Below are 26,568 nucleotides of genomic sequence, written 5' to 3'. Positions count from 1 at the left end.
GTTTCCTACTTTTCTTACTCCTGCTTATGGTCTTTGCTTCCTACTTAGAATCCCCTTTAACATTTCTTATAGGGCTGGTTTAATGGTGATGAATTCATTTAACTTTTGTCTGGGAAACTCTTTATCTGTCCTTCTATTCTGAAAGATAGCCATGCTGGATAGAGTATTCTTGGCTGAAGGTTTGTTGTTGTTTTCTTGTAACACTTTGCAGGCCAGAAGGGAGTGGCATGATATAGTCACTCTTTTCTCTTCCTCTTAAAATTCTCTTTTTTGCCATTTTAATTTCTATGTGTCTTGGTGTGGACCTCCTTGGGCTGACTTTGGGGGGGGCTCTCTGCACCTCTGGATTTGTTTCCTAGATTACGGAAGTTTTCAGCTATTCTTTCTTCAAATAAATTTTCTGCCCTCTTTACTCTCTTCTCCCTCTGGGATCCCTATAATGTGAATATTACACTTGATGGTGTCACTGAGCTACCTTCATTTATTTTATTATTTTTTCCTCTCTCCTGTTCAACTTGTTGGTTTCCGTTACTCTGTCCTCCAGGTTGCTGATCCATTCTTCTGCTTCCTCTAGTCTACTATTCCATTTAGTGTATTGTCACTTTGTTATTGAATTCTTCATCTCTGGTTCTTTGTTTTCTTTCTGTGGATGGTCTTGGTGGGCTCCTCCATTCTTTTCTCTAGTCCGGTGGATATATTTATGGCCATTACTTTAAATTCTCTAGGCATATTACTTATCTCCATTTTATTTAGCTCTCTTGCTAGGATTTTGTTCTTTGGTTTGGGAGATATTCCTGTGTCATTTTGTCTAACTCTCTGTGTCGATCTCTGTGTACTAGGAAATACAGTTATATCTCCTGATCTTCAAAGTAGTTGCCTTATGAAGACTAGGTCCTGTGGCACCCTGTAGTGCAGTGCCCCTATTCAGCAGAACCTTGAACTTCAGGGCTGTCTCGTCTGTGTGTTGTATGCACCGTATTGTTGTGGCTGAGCTGCTTTTGCCTTCAGCCCAGTTGTCTGTTTGTTGTGGGCAGGGTTTGGTCCCTCAGTTGTTAATGGGCTAGTTAATGGGCTAGTTGTTAATGGGCTGCCTTAGGCATGACTTGGGTCAGACCAGGGATTTGCCAGAGATGCAGTAGCACTGAGCTACAGGGCACTCTCCCTGTATCATCCCCTGGGAAGCTGTTGGTGGGTGGGGCCCACAGTCAGACCATTTGTCTGTCCCCAGGCCACTGCTGGGACCACAGAACTGGTGTGTTTTTATCTTACCCTCTCCCAGGGGCGGGAGTCACCTTGGAGTGGTGCCGGCCCCCACTGGGGCTGCTCGCACACTTCCAGGCTTGTGGCACCACTTTGGATGGACTTACCGTGGGCTGGGTGGAGGGGATGCGTCTACACTGCTAGCAAGGTCTACTCCAGTTTGCTATGGGAGGAGACCTGGTGCTGTTTTAGAGAACTCCTGCCAAGGCCTGGTTGGAGGGACAGTCTGCACAAAAGCACAGGGCTGGCAGATGGTTAGCAAACTACACAGAGAGTGTTAGCACTGTGCTGGTTTCTGCACACGTCCATGGGTCTAGGCTGGTGGGATGGGGGGCGGGGAGGGATATGGTGACTGCCAACTCTTTTGTTCTTAGAGAAGTCTCCTAAAGATCCCTGCCCCTCCAGCACACATCCTGAGATTAATAAATCTCTCTCTCCCAGGTGTTTTTCACACTGCTGCTTCTATGCTGTATCTCAGTGGGGCTGCTATGCTGTCTCTTAAGGGTGGGGACTCCAGCTCTCCCAGGGCTGAGCCTCTGAAATTTAAAGGGCCAGGTGTTAAGCCCCATTGACTGTAAAGACAGGCGATGTCAATCCCTTCTAGTCTTCAAAGCTAAGTGTTCTGGGGATTCATCTTCCCAGTGCAGGTAGTTTCATACTGGGGTGCCCAGGGTGGGGTCCGTTCCTCTCCCTTCTCCATGCTTGTAGTGGCCCTCCCATGGACAGCCCCATTGGTCAGCTTGGGTCCTGACTGCATCTCTGCCCTTCCGACCATTTTTGTTGTGGCCTCTTTATGTTTAGTGTGAAGATTCTGTTCTGTCAGCCGTTGGGTCCTTTTCTGGGTTATTTACATGGACGTGGGTGGTATCTAGGTGTATCCATGCGACAAGGTGAGCTGGGGGTCCTATGTCATCCGCACATCTTACGCTTTTCCATTGCTATTTCCGAGAGTCTCCGGGCAGACGCTTTAACACCAGCAAATATCCTGTCCTCATTAAAATGTACCCGTCGTTCAGCGTCAATTAATGATTGTTACTTTAATCTTTACTATGATGGTTACAAAGTGATGGCTTTTCCCACCCCATCACGACCTCCACATTTACGAGTCACAACTCTTCATTATCCTGCAAGCAAGAGCCCACCTGCTAGGCATGGAATTGTGCCCACACCAAATTTGTATGTTGAAGCCAGAGCCCCCAGTGTGGTTATATTTGGAAATGGGACCTCTAAGGAGGTAATTAAAGTTAAATAAGGTCCTAAGGGTAGGACTCTGATCCAATAGAATTAATGTCCTTGTAAGAAGAGACGCTGGAGAGCTCTCTCTCCGTGGGGCACAAAGAAGAGGTCATGTGAGGACACAGAGACCCAAGAGAAGAGGCCTCAGACACCTACCTTGCCAGTATCCTGATCTTGGACCCTCCCCGCATCCACAACTGTGAGAAATAGATTTCTATTGTTTTAAGCTACCCAGCCTATGGTATTCTGTTATGGTGCCCACTCTAAGATACCACCTTTCTCCCCGATTTATTTTTACCTATTTACCTATTTTCTATTTCTTATAAGCATGAACTCATGGATTCCTAATTTTAATGGTTCATAATTTATTATTGTCCTTAATTATATGATGCTTATCCAAAATTTGGCCAATGGGAAACCACTCTAGCCTGCTTCTTTGTCCTCCTAAAACACACTTTTCTTTTTATACCAGAAAGTAAGGGCGGGGGGTGAAGAATGTTCCAAATGTTCTTGCCTCAGCATTAGAATCCACACTTTCTCTGGGAAGGCCTGGTTCCTTTCAGTGGGGCAGCCGGCACCACAGTGCCCCCTAGTTGGTCAGTGCTACTGGGATATCTGCTTCTAGTCTTCTTTTCTAGAAAGAACTAGGAAGCTCACATGTACACATACGTTAGAAATCATGGGTCTGACAAAACTTATGAGTTGTGAGAAATGTCTCCACTTGCAATCTCCTCTCATAGACCTCCTGACCTGCCTGATTCCATATCCATATTTTCTTTCTTGCACAATTTCCTTCTTGCACAACCCTAGGTTCCAACACCATTTGCTCAATCCTCCAGTGTACCTAAAATAACTGCAGAATTGCTTTACCACACCACTACAAAAATCAGACTAACTGCAAATTCAGGATTTGCCTGCCATTCCTCACCTCTTCCCACACGTAAGGTACGCTTATAAATATGGTCTTCCACTGTTACTTGCATCAGTCATAGTTTTCCTTCAGTGGGATTATGTTTTCATTCGAAACACAGTCGGGTCCATTTGTTTCAGCTTGCTCTCCGTCCTGACTTTAATCCTGTCCTTACTGATTTATTTTCAAATTTGTAAAATACGAGCATGCTTTCCCAATCAACTAAAGTAAAAGATAAATTCAGTAGGGTCATACCCTCCCCTACTCCATCTATCCTCTTCTTCCACCCAGTCCTTTTAGAAACCAACCTCATGGTTCAACCATCCCTCATTTTGTTTATGGAAAGATAAGGAGACACAGGCATGTTTATTTCCCCTTTGTTCCTAAATATATTCTTGTGCACTTTGATTTCCAGGCGATAGATACCATTAAATGAGAAAAGCATTCAATACAATTTTTTCAAAGAAACAAAATTCTCATTCATTAATTTGGTCTTTTTCTCTACCTCATCATTTCCACATGTATCTTTCTTATTTCCCTCCATATGCTTTTTTGGGTTGGCTTTTTTATTCTTTTCTAGTTTTTTTTGAGTTGGGAATTGAATTTTTTTAATTCTCATTGGCTTGGCAATTCTTTATCCATCCCTTTTACACTTTTGAAGGACTGTTTTATGTATGTCTTTTCTATAAAAGTATAGAGTTGGGTTTGTTTTATGAACCAATCTGAAAGTTCTTAGGTGAGTTAAACCCATTCACATTTAGTGACACAACTCTATATTTGGTCTCTACACTGAAATTACTTTGGGTTTGAATTATACATGTACTATTTACTGTGTTTCTTTACTTTTTGCTTTAAAAAATATTCTTGTTGTTGGAAGTTTTCCCCCCATTATCTTGTGTTTAACTTTTTATGCCTATTGTGTTTTTCCTATTTAATAGTATTAAGATCTGTCAGTTTTACACGGTATCCTTTGAATCCCATCTACTAGCTATACAATAAGCCATGATCTTATCCTACTTTCCTTTTTCTTTCCATTTTTTTAAAGTTACATACTTTCTACTTTGTCAAAACATATTATATTTATATACCATTCCCCTAACTATATACCTATTCCCCAACCCTGTTTTAACTTTACAGTTAAATATATGAAATATTCACCATCAGTCCTCTTGCCCAAATTTCATCTCTCTTGTCTGCATGAAGTTCTTTCTCTAATACATTCCCCACGAAGGATGCATGTGCACACTACTCATTTAGTTGGTGGACATTAAGAAATTTCCTACTGATACTGAAGAGCATCTTAGCTGTATGTAAAATTTATGATTCACCATTTTTTGAGTTTAACATGTTCCTCTACTGTTTCCGATGCCAGGCTTACTTTCTTGTTCTTTCATCATTTTGCCACAAGACTCAGAGGACGTTATCAAAATCTATTGGATTTGTCAAGCTATGGGAAGAGGTGGATGATCCCAGGTCAATTTTCCATGGCACCCACCAGGTAGGCCCTTTTAACATATACATTAAGGTCCTCTTTTATTCTGGTAATTTAAGTGTTATTTCTATGTTTTATTTTCTTCAATCAGGAACTGCAATTATACAGGTGTTGGACTTCAGTACATGTTCATTTTAACCACTTTTTTTCTCACCCTTTTAACTAACAGACCCCATTTTCATTTTCTAGAAGGCTTTCCTAGTTTTTATCCATGTCTCTTATTAAATTCTCATTTGAATTTGTTTACTTCTGGATATTTTGGTCATAACTTCAGAGAGGAATTTGCCTTTTTCTTTCTTTCCTGAGTCTAAAATTCTAGTTTTGCTTTTTCCCTTTTCTTGTCCTCTTCTTCTTTTTTTTTTTTTTTTTTAGTTTTTGAATTTTTGACCTCTCAGTCTTATAATTATTCAGCTTCATGACTTAGGAGAAGCCAGAAGAGTTCATGCAACTGAGGATGATTTGAGAGTCTCGCAAGGAAAAGGTGACAAGCTCAAACTAAAACACGTTTAAGACCTCACTAGGCAATTAGATATTATTGCTGGTAAAGATGAACAAAAAAAGAAACTCTAAATGAACATGTGGCAAAACATGACTGTACTGAGGACTGATGACACAAGTGAAGTAGAGATTTAACAAATGCTACACACGATGTTACTGGAAGAGTCCATTCTTGGAGGTGATTGTGCTCCATTTGGACACTCACAGTAGTGTCTGGGGTTCACGGATCTGGAATCAGTGTCTGGATCAGTTGGTTTATAGTTTTCATCAAATTTGAAAATCTTTCTTTAAATATTTGTCAGATGCCCCTTCTGGGGACTCCAAATTGCATACATACAAAGCCACCTGACGTTGTCCCACACCGCAGTGATGTTCTGTTCACTGGTTTTGAATTATTTATCTTTGTGTTTCCTGTGGACAGTTACCATCGCAATATCTACAAGTTCACCGATACGTTCTTCTCCAAGTTCTAATTAGCTGTTAATCTTATCCAATGGATTTTTCACCTCAAAGTAGTTTTCATCTCTAGAAGTTCAGTTTGGTTATACCTTCCATGTCCCTTTTTGAATAAATGTAAGAGTTACTAAGCTGTAACTAACAGAACTTGTAGTTATAAATAACTAGTTAACGCTGTCATTTCTGGGGTAATTTCAATCAACTGATTTTTCTCAGCATGGGTACGTTTTCCTGCTGCTTTCCATGTCTGGGAACTTTTGATTGAATGCCAAGTATTGTGATTCCTTGTTGGGTGATGGATATTTTGGTACTTCTCTAAATCTTGAGCTTTGTTCTTGGATGCAGACTAGTTACCTGGAAACAGTTTGGTCTTTTAAGATCTCTTAGGCAGGACTGAAGCAATACTTAGATATAGAAGTATCTTGCTTTAATAGTGGGAAATAGCTATCTACTCTACCCAACACCCTATGAGTCCAGGGTCTCCCAGTCTGGCTGGTGGAAATAGGTACCCTACTCAGCCCTGTGTGAGTGTTGGGCGCCATCCCCTCTCATCATCTTGGCTGGTTCTCTCCCCAGCGTCCAGTAGTTTCCTCACATGTATGCACTGATCAATACTCAACTGAATATTTGAGGGGAGCCCCCACAGATCTCCAGTGTTCTTTCTGTGCAGCTCTCCCTCTCCAGTGCCCTGTCCTGCAAGCTAATGGGTCTCAGTCACCCCAGGCTCTCAGCATCATCTCTTCAACTCAAGGAGTTGGCCACGTTCCAACTGGGTTCCCTTCCCTCAGCAGCTATTTACATTCTCTTAAGGCAGTTAGCTGGGGCTGTCATAGAACTTACTTCATACATCTCATATGTCTCATGGGTTACTGTCCTTTGTTGCCTAATGTCCAGGGTCTTAAAACCCCTCGTTTCATATATTTTGTCCTTTTTGGGGCATTGTTTCAAACGTGAGGGTAAATCTAGTCCCTGTTACTCCATCTTGGCCAGAAGCAGAAGTACCCATCCTAGCTTCTGAATATATGTAGAATATAAAGCCACCCTAGGATGATGAGGGCTCCTTACCTTATTAATGTGTCATCATCCACAATGACTAACCATGCTATTTTGTCATGGCTGTGATTCAAAAATCTTTCCAAAATGGCAAATGTCTTTCCACAATGACCTAGGAAAGGCAAAAAGAGAACTTACAATGTAATATTTTCTTTAAAATACATATAGAACTCATTTTAAACATGTTTATAGTTTCAAGGTTTTAAAAGTAAAAGCTTAACTGCTGACATACACAGGAATAATTAGAAACTTAAAAAATTAGCTTTCTGTAATTTGCATAGGCCTCGTGAACCATTGTGGGAGCTTTAGAGATCATGAAGTCTAAGCCATGTACTTCACACATGGGAAATCAGGGGACCCAGAGACAGGAATAACACAAGGTCACTGAGCCGATTGGAGGCGGGGCCAGTTACCTCCACTCCAGACAAAGTTGTAAGCCTCATGTAAGCCTCATGTGGTAGGTTCTGCCCTAAAAGTACAGTGTGGACTGAGTTACAGTTCTTCAGATGCCAACAGACAAACGTCACTGCTTTAATGGAAAATGCTGGGGCCCAAGCTAAGAATAAAATGCTTGGGAAGAGAACTCAAATCAGTAAACAGCAATCTACCCCAGATTGCAACAAAATATTTGGTGACACAAGAGAGAACAAGCTAATGTTACCTAATAGTAAACCACTCAATGTGACCTTTGTTTTCATTTTTCTTAGTCGCTTAATGTATTTTTAACCGTTATTTGAAGGCCATCTCAAATTCCTTTTGGAGCAAGACAAAATAGGAATAGCAATAATAATGTCAGACTAAACACAAAAGAAGAAATCGAATAAGAAATACACGAGTAAGTGAATATTAAAGGCAACCTAAATTGCAATCTAAAAAGCAAGCTTAACCAAAAAAAACCTCAGTCTAAAATCATTTTTCTGAAACAAAGCAACAGACAGACTCAGTAATATATGTAACCTTGTCAGAAGAATTGATAACTACAGGAATGGCTTATCTGATTCTACTCTGTGCATTATCAATCAAGGCATTATGAGAGACATGACCATGAAATAATCCAGATAAATTACTCTTTAGAACAAGAAAATCAACTTACTACTTCTTTTTCTACTCCTAAAAGGGTATGGGGAACCAGAAACTGAAGAAAAGAGTGTGACAGGAACACTAGATAAAAAGTGAGATGAACAAAGAGCATCTGCAGGTAAAGTGGCCAGCTTTCTACTTGCATTTTTTTGAAATAAAAAATGTTTTTAATTTGAAGCCAGAATCTGAAGAGAAAAACCGGTGCACTACCAATCATCACTAATTAAAATATTAACAAAATACATGAATATCACAGAGCTTACGCCACACATAACCAGTGCAAAACGTGGGTAAACACTACGCGACAATTACACACAAAACGTGAGCTAGACCATAAGCTTCATGAGGACAGAAACCATCGGCTTCGTTCCTATTCTCCCAGCTTCTGGGGCTGGCAAATAGCAGGCATAGAACAATCCTGGCAGGTTAAGCTGCTAAATTCAATGCGGAGAAGCTTTGTGTGGAAAGATGATAAATTAACTGGGGACACTCCATTATGGTCACAATGAATTATGAAGGTATAAAAAAAAAATCTGTTAAGTAATCCTAATTGTCATGTGCTCCGTATTGATATGGCCCAACAACTTCCAACCTTTCTTAGTACTTATAAAGCAGCTCTTAATCTGAGAGAATTGGTCCATATCCCTGGGCAAAGACGTTGGGAGGAAGGAAGTGAAACTTACGTAAGGCAAAAATCATAGTAATTCTAAGATATTTCATTTTCATCCTAATTTACTCTCTTTCCAGAATGGACATTCTGAATAAGAGTAGTGAGAATTAAGGACTCACCTCTATCTGTATTAGGAATCCCCAGATCTACCGTAGGAATAGAACTTTCTGCGTGATCACTGTAGTATTCAATGAGACTTGCCTGTCCTGCCCAGGTCTGCTTTACAATGGGGACTGAAATGAGAGGAGTGACAGTCACTGGCACAGTTACATAAGGAAGCTTAGAATCTCAGAAGGGCAGCATTACCACCTATAAAGGAAGAGAACCATTATTTGTTGTTCTTCAGGTATTCTAACGTGCTTGCTTTTCCCACCCTGAGAAATATCAGGTTGTTTGTCAAGGGCAGCAGGTGGATAGAACCCTCTTCTTGAGACATTTTTAGTGTACCTTAGAGCCCAATACTTCTCACTCCTGGTGACTCCACATTTCTCACGTCCATGTAATGATACATTTTCTAGTCTGATAATACTGTTGTGTTTAATTTTCCTCTTTTCCCCATAGGCTATTTCATTTACTATTCACAACTGGATTTTTAAAATGCTTCTCAGAGGGGTGAGGAATAAAATTACCTCTACGGGATGGGAATATTCTTTGTTTCTGGCTGAGATGCAAAGCTCTCTCCCTTACAATGAGGGTAGGAGGCTTCTCAAACTACACACTAACAGAACCACGCAATCCTATGGAGGGCACGACCCTACCACTGAGAGTCACTGCACTGAATAGCCAACAGGCTTGTGTTGCACTTTTGAAAAGTGCGGAAGAAGTAATATTGAGAACCACTACTGTATTTTTGACCTCTATCATTAACAGATAAATTTCTAATAAAATTTTAAAAAGAACACAGAAAACTTTCCAGGTTGTCTGTAATTCAGAGCTAACTTTAATCATCTCCTGTCTCCACCCTTGATGGAATTCTGCCTGATTATGTGACATTAATTCACTTGGCCCAATATATAAGTAATTATTTCCTTAGATACTTGTGTTTTAGTTAGTGGCTGTGCATCTTTAAATTTTGAGAAGAGGTTTCTGTTTTTTAATAGAAAAAAAAATCATCATATCTAGATTTTAAACCCTGGTAATTTATTAAGACTCTCCACCGCAAAGAATTTAAATCTTCAGGTCAGTATTTTGAGACTTTTATCAGATCATTTCTCTTTTTCCTTTTTCCCAGCCCAAATAAAAACGTATGCAAAAACTCCCAACGCAATGCCAAATCCAAGTGTCTGGCTATGCGTGTCAACAAACTCAAACTCAGACAGCCGTTGTATATAAAATACCAAAGCACGCCATTTTATTCATTATTCGCCAGCTTTTAAGAAAGACCTGTGAATTCTGGACATTTGTTATAACCTCTAAATTACCTATTGCAACCCACTAAATAACTTTTAGATCTTAAAATGTAATTCTTCTGCAATCAGAAAGGCAGAGATTTGTTCCTGTCAAAATAGACAACGATGCATAAATAACAGATAACATAATAATAGAGAAGATGCATAATAATAGATGCAGCTGCTTGGGTGGAGGGGGGCGGGTAGAAAAAAATCCTCTTCTGTTCTACTTTCAAGTTCCAGCACAATAAGAATCTTCACCTTGGCACTGCAGTGGCAGTTTGCATGTCACAAGCAGAGGACTTACCCCGGAAAAGGGCTCCCTGCAGCTTGCAGCCGCTAAATGTTCACGCTTGGGTAAAATGTCCTCCCTTGCATGACTCTGGAAGAAGCTGTGAGGAAAGGTCAAGAATTTTCCTCAGTCCCCAGCATTCAGTGCTGCAAGCTGTGCAAAGTCTGCTTTCACGGTCCTCAGCCTTTAGCCCTCGGCTCCTGTCTGCTCCAGTGGCTTTATTAAACAGCACAGGTGTTTCTTCTTGGCTGATTTAAAGGCTATTCAAATCAAGAGCGAGTCCTTTGCTGCACCCAACTACCTGCTTTCAGGTTTTGTTAGAAACTGCTGGAACAGAAATTTCACTGAAGGTAAGAATTACCTCCCTCTCCAACACCTAGCACGGTGGCCGGGATGTAGCAGGTGCTCGATAAATAGTTGAATGAGGACTGAATTTTGTAGACGTTCCAACAAAAGGCTTAGGGCCATTTGTGGAACTAGCGTTAAAGGAAGGTTTCACTCAAAAAGGCAAGGCATCATTTGGCACAAGACTGTTGCCACCATTTTAACACAGTAAGGTGTTACGGTTCTATTATCCCTAAAGCATTCAACAATTGTTATCGCCTGTCCCCTGATCATTATAACTCCTGAGGCATTTGTCGTATCTGGTAAAGAATTTAAAACTAAGGCTAAGTCTCCTGCAACCGCAGGTAAAGCCTTTATTTTCAACTGGGGCTGATTCCGAATTACCTAAAACTTCTAAAATACTGCTCTATTCTAAAATATTGGGCATTGTTTGAATTCTAGGCTGAATTCGTTCTATTTATAAGATATTCTATTTTGAGGTGCTATATTCCTAAAGACATTGAACTTAGAGAAAATAGTTGAATATAGTCACGCGATCCATTATCTCGTTTTCGATACAGAGAAGCCTGCTTTCTACCACCTAATAAAACACTAGTGAATGCCTCTTTCAAGAAGGTTTGCCACAAGATAACTTAAAATTGGAGCAAAGTAAAACTTTACTATTAAAAAAAACCCCACTGCACAGATGGCATAAATCTTCCACATGGCTTTACAGACTCGAAGCAGGAGGAGATGTGTCTCGCTACGAGGCACAGAACACACATTTTTACCCCCGGTGAATTTACTTGCAAAACTCCGATCCCAAGTGAAAAATGAACGAGACACTGAAACCCCGTGCGAAAACTACCACACAATCAAACGTGAAGGACTCCTGATTTTAGGAAATCTGCTAGTTTCAACGGACAAATGGACCTTTCTTCTCTGTATGCACGTCCATGACAAGACCCTGACTGCTCCTCTCTCCTCAGGGGAGGGCTAGAGACACACCCCCCAAGGGTGTGTTATCATTCTTGCTTTGAAAGAGGAGATACACGCAGAACTGAAAAGCAAGCCTCGAGGCTGCTCTCAAACAACAACATCTAAAACAGCCCGGAACCTCGCTATCTGTTCAACAGCCAGGGGGAGGGCCGGGGGAGGGGGAGGGCAGCACCTGACTCCCGTCCTCTCTTTCATAATTAATCGAATCACATCATTCGGCGCGGCATAGCCTTCTGTCTGGCTGCATTTTCATTCAAGCCTCGTGTTTTAAATGAGCAGAGGGTACCGCAGTACCCGGAAGCCTCTCTACTCGCAACGGCCAGCTACCATACGCTCCTTTCGATAAGTTTGTTCAGACTCGCCTCTTCTAGACAAGATGACTGCAGTAAAGATAATAGGGTGGGTGGCTGTTTTGTGTTTTCCAGTCTGAAAGGAAAAAAATTTATTTTGAGGTGCTCACGAAGCTGTGCAAAGGAACTAAAGGCTGAGCAAATAGCAATTTTACCTCTTTAATCAGAGGAGGCTGCAGGAGGAGAGCATCTCACGACCCACCACCTGATGAACAAAACAGTGGCTGCCACGAGACACTCAAGACACGCACAGGAACGGCAGGGCCAAATGGTGCAAAGAAAGTTCCTTGCGTTTTCTGACAGCTCACGTCACCCAGGGGAAACACACATAACCCAAGAGGAAGTGAACAAGCAGAATATTAAAACTCCAGAGACCTTTTCCTTGCTTAAACATAATTTTACAGGCTATGCCTAATTTGCTTTATATAATACTTTTAAAGTTTCTTTCAAACCCCACTAACTGCGTGCGTCTCAAGAGCGTGTTGCTATTTCGATGGTGTCAATATGTATTTCTTTCTTAAGCCAAAAGATAGAATATATTTTTTGCTGTGTCCTAAGAATGCTTTATTTCATTTAAATCAAAATCCAGGCACAAAGCAGTTACATAAATGTTGGTTTCACCGTTAGGCCAAAAAGGTACAAGATGTAAAATAATTTCTTTTTAATTTTGGGACTTGCCTTTATTATCCATTCTCCATTGAGAATATAAAAAATGAGTTCAGTGTATATTTCCCTTGCCTTGACTGGAGCCTTGAAGAGAAAGTTCCATCCCTCATCCTGGATGTGGCCAACGTTATAAGGAGCTGGGGTGGGGGGCGTCGCTAGGGTCTGCTGCATCCAGGGGCAGGGCACCCACAAGTGAGAACCGGCCACCAGATACGTCACTAACAGTATAGCCGACTCTCAGCTTTCCAAAGATAAATACACAGTCTTATCTATGTTTTTCTTCCCCTTGTCGTTTGGCCTTTGTAACTTCACTGTTTCTACCACAAAGTGCACAGGGAAAGAAAAAAGAAAAAAACCCACCCCAGTCTATATATTCTGCTTTACTGTAGACTCTCATCCCTGTCTGAGCAGCTTGGTTTACCTTTGAGATCGTCTGTGGATTTCAGTTCCTGGCTATCCCCGTTGCTACTGAAAATAAAAAGCCTACTTTCCCACCTTCTGGCCAAGTCAAAAATGACCTTGGGCCTAGCAGAATGTCAAAATGAATATCAAATACTATTTATCAAGTGTTAAGACTGTAATACCTCCAAGGAGATTACACTATAGCTGTGCTCTGGCAGAAAGAATTTGGGATTTGGAGCCAGAAAACCCGAGTCCCAGCTCTCCTACTCAATAGTCTACAAGAACGTGGGCCAGTTGCGTCTTGTCCCACACTCTGATTTCTCTACGGTATCAAAGGAATAACAACATTAATTACCACATCATGTGGAATTGTCAATATGAACGCAGACGATAGAACGTACGTAAAAAACACGTCAGAAAATGCAGAAGAGGTCAGCAGAAGCAGCTACTATGGTGTTCTCAATGTAACTAATACGATTACTGCATAATTCTCTGGACCCACTGGTGGCTAGACTAGCCGCCCAAAAGAAGGAAAGGAGCCCCGTGGCCTAGCAGGCTCACTTCCATCAGGCAATATGGACGTCAAAGTCCCTAGAATCCTGCTGCCTTAGACCACCTTTTCAAACAAACATCCAAGTTTAAAGATGGCTTGCCACGGAAAGCCAACTGTGAAAGCCTCATGCTACCTTTTAAGTCTCAGGCTGCAGTGTCCTCGGATCCAAATTCATAGCAGCCAATCAACGCATCCAGCTTTAGGAGGTTTGGTTTCAACGCTCCTAACAGGCTTTGAAGACTTGTCATTTTTAAAGACCTTTGACTTAAAATTCAAACATAAAAGCGTTTGACGGAGACCTGAAAAGATGACCTCAAGCTTATGCCAACAAGAAGGCAATAAACTAGATTATTCAAAACTATTAAGTTAGCACACTTTTTTTTTTTCATTTCTGTAGAATATGAAAACTACAACAGGGATGGTCCCTAATTTTACTGCTTTACTGTCCGTTGAAAAATGTCTCAAAAGAGACTATGCCACCGTCCTTAACATCAATATTATGAAAGCAGTCACTACTCCCAAGTGCAGCTTCAAGATCAAATAATATCAATTTGAACATTTCTGCTGGCTTAAAAAAAATAAATAAACAAAGCAGTCGCCTCATTCATTTCCTTTGATAATTTTTTGTAAGATATGTCAAAAATTGTCCCCAAAAGCCCTTCCTGATTTTCAAAAAGGAAAAAGGGTATTAAATCTAGGTTAAATTTGTGAATCATGACAATGTTGACACTATGTTGATTTTTAATAGCCTTTAGGACTCCTTGCATAATGAGTGCATATATTAGGCCGATTTAATAGGACCTGGCACTTTATGTGGCTATTTTAGGTAAACACGAATGTTTATACTTATGTACTTTTAAGAAACTGTTCATCATAACCAGATTTTAATTAATGTCAATATCTTAAACAATACTTGAATTCCAAATAATAATATTCTTTTATTTGGGAAATGTTCCCCTTTAAAACATAATTTGTAAGAATCATATTATCAAATAAATTATATAAATGAACTTCCCCCATCGCTCCAATCCCATGAAAACGACAGCTGGTTTAGAAATCTCTTCTACATAAATATCACACTCTTCATGAAATCGACAGTCTTTTCATGGAAAAAAATTAAAATATATGCTAAAATTAGAAAATGCAAAAGACTGTCTAATTTTCAATTTCAGAAAAGTGCAGCTTGAAATAAGGCGAAAAAAGAAAAAAATTATGTCTACTTATATTTAGGGTGGGCTTTTTCTTTTACATTATCACCATAACTTAGTAGAATTCTGTAATGACACCAAAAACTTGAATAAAAACAACATTCGTCTGCATGCCAAGATTTCCTTAAGAAGGGACCACTGTGTATAAGCCACCTGCTGTCTTTTCCGTAACATAATCTTCTCGTGAGCACATACGTATCTTACTTTGAAAGTTCCAATGTGTGCATCCAACAGAAATGTAAAAAGAAGGATTAGTCTCTAAGAAAACATCCTTCACTGGCATTCTCTCACCTTGAAGTCCCCTCTAACATTCTTCGTACAGTTCAGAGACGGTGCATGGACAAAATAGGACGTTATTCTGCAAAATGGATTGTTATTCACACATTGTGTCCGAGATTACCACAGCTGAGATTTCCCATTTCCAATTTAAAACACTGCTCTGAACAGTATTCAGAAGGGCTAGGGACACTCATGTTTCAATACAAAACTATCCTTTCTAATTGATCTTGGTGACTGAAATGGTATGATGAGGAGTACTAATTAAATAACTGCTTTTCACTTCAATATATGTGTTCATTCTCCCTTTCTTGAGTTTGTATCTGGTCTGTACTTTTTTTTTAAAGGCAGCTTGGATTTTAAAAGTTCAATAAAAATGAATGACACAAAACCTACTTCTATCACCATGAAATTTCTTGCATGTTTTTACTGCGAAAAATATATCCTCTTTCTTCACTGGATGTCCCTAAAAGACAAGAAAACATATATGCACATATGAGTCTATGTTATATGAACATCCACATTCACACCCATGTCAGATATCACATGCTATGGAGGTGAAATTCACCGACGTCAAGGATATCAAACCTGTTTCCAGGGTTCAGTTTTAGGGAAAACCAGGAACTGTAGTTGAGCTGACAAGGCCTCTGACGTCAGCCAGACCTGGGCCCAAATCCCAGACTGCCCTATACACACTGTGTCACCCAGACAACAGCCTTCAGCTCTCAACTCAGTCGGCTCATTTAGAAAATGGTCAGAATAGCTACCAGTCAAGCTGCTTTTATGACTCCATTTATTAAGCACATTATAGCTGCCCAATAAATGTTAGTCACCTTCCCTTTCCTCTTCCCAGCTGGTGAAGATTTTGACAAAGGGAGAGAAGCAGGAGGATGTGTTAGTGTAAAATAGGAGCTGACTCCCTTCTGTGGGCTGGTCTTACTTTGATGTTGGAAGTATTTTTATGGGCCCTGTATTATCCACCCAAGTCTAGGCTACAGCAACATCCTGTCCTCTGCCAAAGGCAGGACTACTTCAAACACTTCGTGGGGGGGGGGGGGGGGGGGAGGGCAAAAACAGAGCCCTGAGCTGGCCCAGCCCAAGCTGACCACTCAAATGAAAGGGAGCACACAGGCAGACTGTGGCCAGCCTACACTCAAGGCCAGGGACTGCTTCGTGGGGGTCTTCTGAGCCCTTTATTATCTCTCTTAGGCCTTTAATAATATTCAGTCATGACTCAAACATCATTTGAGGGTTTAGAGTGACATCTAAGCACAGCTTTGGCATGTCACTCAAGGCACTAGGAGGCTGACCCCACCAAATTACCTAAAAGAGCATTAAAGAACAAGCAAACATCATGTCTAGAAAGATAGGCTTTCCCCCTCAGGGACTGAACAAACATTACAGATTCTTCCCCATTACTGCAGTGTGTGTGTGTGTGTGTGTGTGTGTGTACCTATAAGTCATCTTTGAAAATGTAACACACAGACTTCCATATGACTGACTTGGGAAGAACAGACAACAATTGAGGATGATGCATATATTTTCCTTTATGAGGAAGAATTCAACAACCTAGTGAATTTCAGGGGTCTTCAGGCTCATCCTGGGGACTGAACCAAGGGTATGTCCGTAACAAGTCAGTTCATTCTGAAAGTTCTGAACAGTCTCAGGTAAGATCAAATCAAGGTCTCCAGCCGAGAGGAGATGGGCTTGAGGAAAAGGCTTAGGTATTAACAGGAAATGTTGGAAATCACCCTTCTAGGAATATTCTAGTAGATATTCCAGTAGACACATGCTGTATCATCAAGAGAAATGACTCCAGGCGCACTAACTCAAAAGAGCCGTGGCAGGCAGTTCTGCACAAAGGCTCCGGAATGAGTCCGTGCGGTCACAGTTCCCACTCCCCCTCCCCAAGACGCGCTGCGTGACCTTGAACAAGTACTTCTCAGTACGTTTCTCTTCTCGTGCGTAAAACAGGGTAACAACAGTGCTTACCTTACAGGGCTGTTATTAGTAGAAACATGATATGTAGTTTTTACCTGGCACATAACAAATGTTGGGGTTTTTTCAATACACAGGTAAAGTGCTAGACAACATCACGCACAGCATGTAGATTTTCCTTTGATATGCAAGAAAGTCTTTCTTCTATTACTTACACAAAGTGGTAGGAAAGAATGGAACGTGGTAGCACAGTAGGCATTCACAGCATCTGTACAAAACTCGGGCACTGAAGTGAGGGGACGCCCATCCCCTTTGTCCCAGATGTAGAGGGCAATCTGTCAGGACAGGAGACAGCAATGAATGAAGGAACTCCGCGAACACCACGACTGTTAGCACGAAATCTCTCAAGGGAAAGCAGACCACCTCTTCTACAGAGCATTTAGACTGAACCATATCAATCCGTCAATATTCAACAGATTTCTTTTTTTTACTTATAAAAATAGTAATCTCAGGTGGGCCAATCTAATCTTTTATTGACAGGAATCCATACTCCGACCACCAAACAATGCCAAAGTCGTCATACGCAACTGCAGGGAAGCTATTTTAGGGTCTGTGAAATACTGTCGTGAAAGATGAAAGAAAATATAACCGGGAGTCTGTTTTTCTACAGTATGGTAATTATATACCTTCACTAACCAACTTGTTGAAAACATCTAAAACTGTTGGATAAGGTATCTTCAAAATTATTTTAAATGGATTGCTAAATTGCCACAAAAGTATGGAACTTGTGAGGACAAACATGCAAAAGGAAGAGCTTGGGGATAAGGACAAGAAGGGTAATTTTCCTCAGTAGGTAGAGGACTCCGGTGATGCTGTTTCTGGTAGGAGTTAAAAAAATAAAGACTATGATGCAGCTAAGGTGGGAGGTATCTGAGAGCAAACCCCACTATAAAGCTAGGACTTTGGAGCTAGATGGAGGGGAAAAACCATTTCCAGATCTCCTTTGAGATCCTGTCATCAAATCCCAAGCTTCCTTAATTTGTGCCACCAGTGTGGGCCAAAACACTTCAAACAGTAATTTACAGCGGTCAGTAGAACCCTCTAGCAGCAGGAAAAGCAAATGCAAATGCTTCCCGGGGAACCCACACCCTTAACGTAGGACTCCAAGGATTACCACAGATACGGTTCCAAGCAAGACTGCTCAGAGGAAAATCATAAAAAGCACAAAGACATGAGCTGATGACCCAGAGCCAGGAGACAAACCTTAATCAGACCAAAAAGACTGCAAGTCTTGGAATTATCAAACATAGATTACAAAATTACTGTGAATATATTTTCATAAAGAAGTAAAAACTTTCACACGTCAGCAAAAAATGTGTTTAACGATCATATAAAATAAGCAAATTTGAAAAAGAAAGGACTAAAACTTTTAAAAATAAAAAAACAATTGAAATGAAAGATGTAATGGTTAGGATAAGTAGTATATTAAACACAGGTGAATAAAAAAATTAGGGAATTCGGGGCACCTGGGTGGCTCAGTAAGTTAAGCATAGGCCTTTGGCTCGGGTCATGACCTGGTGGCTCGTGGGTTCGAACTTGGCATCGGGCTCTGTGCTGACGGTGCAGAGCCTGCTTGGGATTCTCTGTTTCTCTCCTCTCTGCCCCTACCCTGCTTGTGCTCTCTCTCTCAAAATAAATTTTAAAAAATTAAGGAACTAAAAGATGAAGGTCCCCAAATTATCTGAAATAGCACAGCAGAAACAAAGGGGGGGGGGGGGGGGGGGAACATAAGACAAAAGTTCAGAGAGCTAGCCCAGATCCAGGAGGAGACAGCAGACAGAATGAGGATAAGAACATACTTGAAAAGACAATGGCTACGAATCTCCAAAATTACGTAAGGGTGAAAGAATCCCAAGCGAGATTTTTTTTTTTTTTTAAGTCTACATCTAGACATCTCATAATGAAACTGCAGAACGCCAAAGACAAAGAAACAATCTTAAAAGCAGGCAAAGACAAAGGCAGATTACCTACAAAGAAGCCACATGAGACTGATGTTTATTTCCCACAGCAATTGCCACAGCAATAACAGAAAAGCCAGAACACAGTGCAGTGACCCCACTGTGATGAGAGAAAACGACAGACAACCTACGACAGACAACCTACGATGGTAAACACAAGGTAACTATGTTTCAAGAACAAAGCTGACATAAACGTTTCGTTCATTTGTTGTTAAGTAGGCTTCAAACCCAGCGTGGAGCCCAACGCAGGGCTTGAACTCACAACCCTGGGATCAAGACCTGAGCTGAGATCAAGAGTCAGATGCCAACTGAACCACCCAGGTGCCCCAATGGAAGTGTTTTTAAGGGAAAAAAATGAGAATTTATGACCTCACTATTAGAAATTCTGAAGGACATGCCTCAGCAAGAATAAAAATGATCCCAGCAAATACATAATTAAGCTCATACAAATGTTAACTACGTAAAGATAATATTTGAGGGGTTAAAAAGATGCTAGACAACAAAACGTATATAAATCGTGAGGGGGATAATCAGAGTTCAATTATTCTAAGTCCCCTGAATTTTTTTTTAGGTGATCAATTAACTAGCCATTATTAAGAATGCATGTTAAAATATTTAAATGAAGGTACAGTAAGGCAAGGTAAGTACCAGTAAGGTACAGATACAGAGACTGAACTTCCAAAATAGCAGAGAAGGACAAAATGGGAAAAGAAACAACAAAAAACAGACATTTTAATTTTTTTAATGTTTATTTTTGAGAGAGAGAGAGAGCACAAGCAAGTGAAGGGCAGGGAGAGGGGGGGCACAGAGGATCTGAAGCAGGCTCTGTGCTGACAGCATAGAGCCCGATGCGGGGTTCGAACTCACGAACTGTGAGAACGTGACCTGAAGTCGGAAACAACTGACTGAGCCAGCCAGGTGCCCCAGAAAGTAAGGAAGTTTTTAAAATGAGCCAGATAAAATGAGGGGCAAGGGATAAAATGAAGTGTTGGGAATCAATTCAAATATAATGGTAATCATGTTCAGTGTAAATGTAAATTTGCTACCTGGTTTAAAGACAAAGACTGGCAAACTGGAAGAGAGAAAAAAAAAAGATATGTCCTTTTTAAGAAAAAGAAAAAGACATCTATGCTGAGCATAGAGCCTGCTTAACATTCTCTCTCTCTCCCTCTGCCCCTTTTCAGCTCACATGTGCACATGCTCTGTCTCTCTCAATCAATCAATAAGGACATAAAGGGGCTGTAAGAAAAAGATGAGAGAATTATGAACCACACACCAAAAGAAAGCTGGTAAAGAAATATTCATAACATTAAATACACATTTAATTCACATTAGGGCAAAGAGCATCACAAGAGATAAAGGTAAATTCGTAAGAAGACATAATGATTGTAAGCCTGTATGCATTGAGTTAACAGACTCTCAGAATATAAAAGGCAAAAGCTGGCAGTTACAAGAGGAGACACTGGCAAATCCACCATTATTATGGAAGATTTTCTCATTCCTCCCTTAATAAATGACAGATCAAGCAGAGAAAAGTAGAAAGAAGGAAAGGAGGAAGGAAGATTAACCTATTAGATTAAACCTACTTCTCCTTTAATCTAATAAAGAGAATATTACACCCCCTCCCCCAAATTATAGCATATACACCTTTTACTTCACTTACGAAAAGGAAACATGAACTAGGCCATAAAGCAAACCTAAAAATATTTCTATGGACCACAACAATACCACGTTAGAGATCAGTAACGACACAATAACAACACACTGATATGTTGGGTCACAATGAACAATGTATTTTTTAAAGTGGGTCACAGTCAAAAAAAAAAAAAATAGTTAAAAGGCCTCTGCCCTAGAGAAACACCTGCAGAGGATTGTCCTGACACACATCCAAAATGCTCATAGAAGTAATGATTATAGTAGCAGAAAAGTCATGGCAATCCAGAAGCCCACCACCAGGAGAATGGATAAGTAAACTGATATAGTCATAGGAGAGACTACTGCAGGAAGTGAAAATAAGTTCAGTAGGGCTGCACGCAGCAACACGGATGAGTTTCAAGTCAGAACAATACTCATGGTGCAATTCTGTTTACACGAAGTCCAGAAGGATACAAAACTGCATGATATGGGGGCACCCGGGTGGCTCAGTCAGTTAAGCGCCCGACTTCAGCTCAGGTCACGATCTCCCAGTTCTTGAGTTCAAGCCCCGCATCAGGCCCTGTGCTGACAGCTCAGAGCCTGGAACCTGCTTGGGATTCTGGGTCTCCCTCTCTCTCTGCCCCTCCCTCTCTCACACTCCATCTCTCCCTCTCTCTCTCTCTCTCTCTCAAAAATAAACATTAAAAAAACTGCATAATATGTTATTCAGAGATACAGTCATATGATGAAAACTATGAAGAAAAGGAAGAGAGAATTCAAGAAAGTGTTTAACTAGTGAGAATGAAGGGGACACAGGAAAGCTGCATTCAGGTAGTCTCAAAGCGACTGATGATGGGCTAGCTCTTAAGCCAGGTGGTGGGCTTTTAGATATTGTGACTGATCTTCATACCTTTCACATGGGTTAGACATATTTTCTGTGTGTACTTAATTTTTAATAGATTCCTGAACCTGGGTATCTATACCAAAGTTGACTTTTCATTAAAAATATCTAGGCAGGCCTGCACTTTCAATTAATCGTTCTTTCCTTTCTATGGGAGAGAAGAATGATTTTTTACATGTATGTTTCTCCTCAAATAGGCTATTTCATCACATTCCAACACCTGAGAAGGTAAGGTGCTGCGAGTGCCCTTATTTGGGCAAGTACTTATTTGGGCAAGGTGCCAGGAGCACATGTCAAGGTTGACCCCACCGTCCCAAGTACAGATTCCTACAGAGGGAAAGGTGGGGCCGTTTTAGGCAGTGAGATGCGCCTGTGAATGAAACCCACAAAGAAACCTTCTTAACAATGATTCAGGAATGATTCATGATGGGACCCCTGCATCTAGGACAACGGGTCACAGATGTCCACTAGATGCCAGGGGTGCTGGGGTCCATCCAGGCTGGCATGCCGCAGCTGCCTGCTTAGGGCCAACTGCCTCAGTTCTGCCCCAGAGGGCCAAGGACAGGGACACGACCGAGGCATATGTACGACCAAAGCACCGAATAAGACCAAAGGTACTTTTGCGACATTTGTGCATGTTTTTAGAAATCCGCCTCTGCACTCATCCACCTAGCTTTAAAAAAAAAAAAAAAAAAAAATCAAGAATCACAGATGCAACCTTTTCCACTGTTCCTTCTCCACCTACGTGATGAAAGTGAGTTTAAAGAGAAAGACCTAATTTGCTGGAGAAGAATTACCTTGGTGGGGAGAAAATGTATAAAAGCATTGGGAAGGGATGCGCTGGCAGGGAATCAAAAACACCTTTTATAGCAAAACACGTGAATTCTCAGTTGCTACAACTTTTAAAAAAGAAAACAAGACGTACCTCATGTTTTAAATCTATCGTGAAGTCAGATTTCAGGGATTCACTCCTTAACCTCTTGGTAAGCCTAGAAAACAGATACAATTTGAGGCTGTTTTCTTTTTTGTAATCAGAAGAAGCATCGAACAAGAATAACACATTCTCGAGACCTTCTAATGTTTGAAAACAGATACAAGTACACACTGTAACATAAAGTTAAGAGTTTCACATTCCCTTGAGGCAAAGCACTTGTGGAAATGGAATTATTTGTTGACCAGGAAACCAACACAAGCCTTTTTGCAAATGGAACATTCATTGTTTCAACATCTGGCAAATAACATAAAATACACTATAATAAACTAAATGCCTTAAAAACAAAGCCACAAAGTTTGGTGACTCCTGATAATCTTTACACCAAATACTGACAGAGAAAGAGAACAAAAAAGAAAAAAAAAAAACTTGCATGACAGAGAAACAAAAGTTGCTACTTTTCAGTCTCCTTCTTTTAATAACCCAAAGAAACTACAGTCTGTGGAGTTTTTAGGGGGGAGAGAGAATGTGGTTTCAGGAAAGAAGAAAAAAAAAAACCATTTCAAGTCCCTTTCTTGGTTAAAGGGTTAAAGAAATCTTCAGCAGTCCTTTCGGTGCAGGTGAGAGCACCACCGGTGCCCAGCTTCCCAGTACCGACCCAGCACTGTACCCCCCCCCCCCCAGTGCACACCTGCCCACGCCTCTCCTACTGAACATCTGCCTAGCACACCCACACCCAAACCTTACCTGGCAAACCTTTCTTCCAGATCAAACTCAAGGGCACTTTCTCTGCAGAACTTTGCCAGACTTGCCCACCAGCATAAGTGGAAACTTCCTTTGCTCCCAGAATAGGAAGGAAGCTCCATTACTTTGATCACCTGTGCGACATCCTGTTGTGTATAAGTCCCCTTCTGTGCCACAGCTTCTTTGTATGGCCAGCACCGCCCGCCCACCATGCCTGGCCAAAAGGAGCACTCGGGGAGCTGCCTGAATGAATGAGGGCAAGATATGCTTTGATTCCAAGCTGGTGGGACGGAATTCCGTACGTAACCAGACCGCTGAAATACATACGGTTCTGTATTTGTGACAGGGCTAGAGACTAGACCATCAGTCTCAATTACAACCCCCCTAACACATATTTTAACTGGAGACAAATCATAGTGATTTTTAAAGGAAAAGTAGTAATAAGTGTCAAAACTCTTTATTGAGTTTTCAGCCTCATTGAGCCACAAAGATTTCTTTAAAAATTTACTTCTAATTCGAGGAAAGATAAAGAAGGACACAGGTTATAATTTATGTTTAGTATTAAAGCATTTGTCTCAGGGTGGATACTAATGCAGCTCGGCAGCAGATAGCTCCAAAAGCAGCCCACGGAATCTCGGTCACATTCCTGTGCAATTCCTGCCCACAGACTTGTCCATAGGAGTGGGTGAGGACACGTACAGAGACAGCATTCTCAGATATACTCCCGATAGACAGTGAGAGAAAAAATTCTGCCCTGGCCTGGGATCTTGTCCAGTCTAATTTGTGCTCAGTTCGAGCCAGTTTTTGACTTTGGAATCTGGACTCCTGCTAAGTGCCTCCAAACTCTGATCAGATCACCTTCATACCTGGGCTTACTGCCACAGGCAAGGGACACAGAATTGTGATAGGAACCAAATGGCATGTGACATCCATTGTTAGATGGCCATGCATGACAGGCCCCTTTTTACTAGACAATAAGTACCTCCGACTTGTTACCCTCAACATGCTCTCTACTGTTTTGGCTTTTCAAGTCTCTTTCTCATTCCATTCTTGAAAATCTGTATTTGGGGGAAATCTCAGAGAGGCAAAACTTGAAGGCCACTGATAGAATTTCTTTAAGATGAACACTGACTAATCTGAGGGTAAACAGATATATATACATTTTTTTTGTTTTTTTGCTTGTTTGTTTATTTATTTAGAGAGAAAGAGCACGAGCAGGGGAGGCGCAGAGAGAGAGGGCGAAGAGAGAATCCCCAGCAGGCTCCGCAATGACAAGATTATGACCTGAGCCAAAACCAAGAGCCGGACGCTCAACCTACTAAGCCACCCAGGCACCCTGTATACTGACATTCTGTGGCTACGTCCAGCAGCCCGTGGAGTCTACCATAACCTTAAGTGATGGTTACCTCAGCATCACCAACTTCATGTCAACGAGTCGGTCTCGTGAGCCTAAGTCGGTCGGTCACCTTGAAAATATGGTCAAGTCCTAAAAGTGTGCAAGGCATTCACCTAACTTAAAAGGCAAGTCCTAAAATGGGAACTAGGTTTCACTTTTCTATACAAGACAGCACAAGGGTTTTCCAAACGCTAAGTGCAGTGACCAACAATACCAGGGAAAAAAAACAAGGGCAGAAATTCCAATTACTTTGATAAAATACTTCCTCATTAAATATTCAGTTCCTGGAAAATAGGACATTTGATATTCAGCTTGCCTATTTTTAGAAGGCATTAAGTCATGTCCCAATAATACAGCTCTAAAGACACAACCACCTAGACTTGAAATTTGCAACAGACAGAGGGCCTCTTCAACTTCAAGTTCCTAGCTGACTTTTACAGTCCCATTCGTGAGCTAGTCAAAAGAGCAAACTATTGAAGGAAATCTAGGTAAGTTTTAGTGGTGGAAAAACAACAGAAGAAAACAGTAACAGTGTTCTGTAAAAACACCTATTTGAAAAGATCGTCTTATTGTAAATGTCTCCAAAACCGCAAGTACTTTTTTATCGATGCTATTGTTAGAAGATCACACAGACGGATTACCAGGAAATGTTAGGCAGTGTTAATCCAAAACTCACTAACGTGGGATTACTAGGGCAAATGTTTTTGGTGGGAAATAGTCTATAAAAGTGTGTGTCGTAAAATGTTTTTAAGTAACCAGTTTTTCTGATGACTGGAGCAGCAGAAATACTTAAGCAACGGTTAATAGTTGCCCTACCTACCGAGTGGGCCATAAAGTCAAGAAAAGGAGACAAAAGGTGGGGGGGGGGGGCGACTTCAGTTAAGCGTCTGACTTCAGCTCAGACCATGATCTCATGGTTTGTGGGTTTGAGCCCTGTGTCAGGGTCTGTGCTGACAGCTCAGAGCCTAGAGCCTACTTCAGATTGTGCGTCTCCTTCTCCCTCTGCCTCTCCCCTGCTCTCTCTTTCTCTCTCAAAAATAAATAAACCTTAAAAATTAAAATTTAAAAAAAGGAGACTCCTGTAGCGGGCACTGTTGATTGCCTACACAATATAGGAGCTTCCTCTTCCTTCTTCCTAAGAGACTTCTCATTTTGATTAAATTATTGAGCCCTATAAATGGGCTCCAGGGTCAGAATTCGTTTGATCCCAACCGAAGCACTGAAATTCCCTGCGACCATTAATGGTCCAGGAGTTGGTACATGCCTAAAGTTGACCCCACCAACTGCGAGCAGACAAGATCCAACTAGAGACTGAAGATAAGCACTTACATTCCATGGTTAGAGCGCTTCTTCACTGCTGAACATAAGATGTATATACAGAAAGCCCTTTTTGCCTTGAAAATCAACAAAGGGAACCAGATTTAGGATGAACTGATGATGTATGTGGTTTTAGGATGCTGTGTACTAAGCATGAGAGAGACAGAACCAGCGTCCTCAATAACAGGGCAGAACCCCTACATCGGCCAACATAGACCTCACCTTCCAGTTACAGTAACGATATCTTCTTAATCCAGCATGCTAACTAATACGGTTTCTAATAACAGGGAGAAGCAGCACATTAGCTTTGGAACTGGGAGAAAACAACTGGGAAGATCCAATTTTGCAGCCAGTGGGGCTCGTTGATACTTTATGCCTCTTTTAGTTCTAAGAATAATACCGGGTTCTTAAAGAATGTATAGAATCTCCTATGAGAAAACCATTTCTAAATAGATCTTGGCCACAAGACAGTTGCTATGCTAGATGGGTTACATTATATTTTGTGTGATTACTTGCCTGCATCCCAAGAGAAAGGAAGTATGGTAGAAGACACCACTATGGCAGAGCCCACGTTT

At 41.1% G+C, this 26,568-nt stretch overlaps 1 protein-coding gene across 3 annotated transcripts in view; it reads right to left on the bottom strand.

Moving 5' to 3' along the window:
* The window catches only part of B3GLCT (beta 3-glucosyltransferase), a 117,406-nt gene that overhangs the window by 33,493 nt on the left and 57,345 nt on the right, over positions 1 to 26,568 (bottom strand). For all 3 annotated transcript variants that reach the window (XM_049646763.1, XM_049646764.1, XM_049646765.1), the window contains exons 8-12: positions 22,531 to 22,594; positions 17,267 to 17,386; positions 15,510 to 15,579; positions 8,775 to 8,888; positions 6,918 to 7,017 (exon numbers count right to left, since the gene is read on the bottom strand). In XM_049646763.1, the coding sequence (XP_049502720.1) occupies positions 6,918 to 7,017; positions 8,775 to 8,888; positions 15,510 to 15,579; positions 17,267 to 17,386; positions 22,531 to 22,594 (468 nt within the window). The remainder of the gene's footprint in view (positions 1 to 6,917; positions 7,018 to 8,774; positions 8,889 to 15,509; positions 15,580 to 17,266; positions 17,387 to 22,530; positions 22,595 to 26,568) is intronic.

The sequence above is a fragment of the Panthera uncia genome, assembly GCF_023721935.1.
Source record: "Panthera uncia isolate 11264 chromosome A1 unlocalized genomic scaffold, Puncia_PCG_1.0 HiC_scaffold_16, whole genome shotgun sequence".
Taxonomy (NCBI): domain Eukaryota; kingdom Metazoa; phylum Chordata; class Mammalia; order Carnivora; family Felidae; genus Panthera; species Panthera uncia.
Note: the sequence above shows the minus strand (reverse complement) of the source record. Positions and strands in the feature narration are given on the sequence as shown.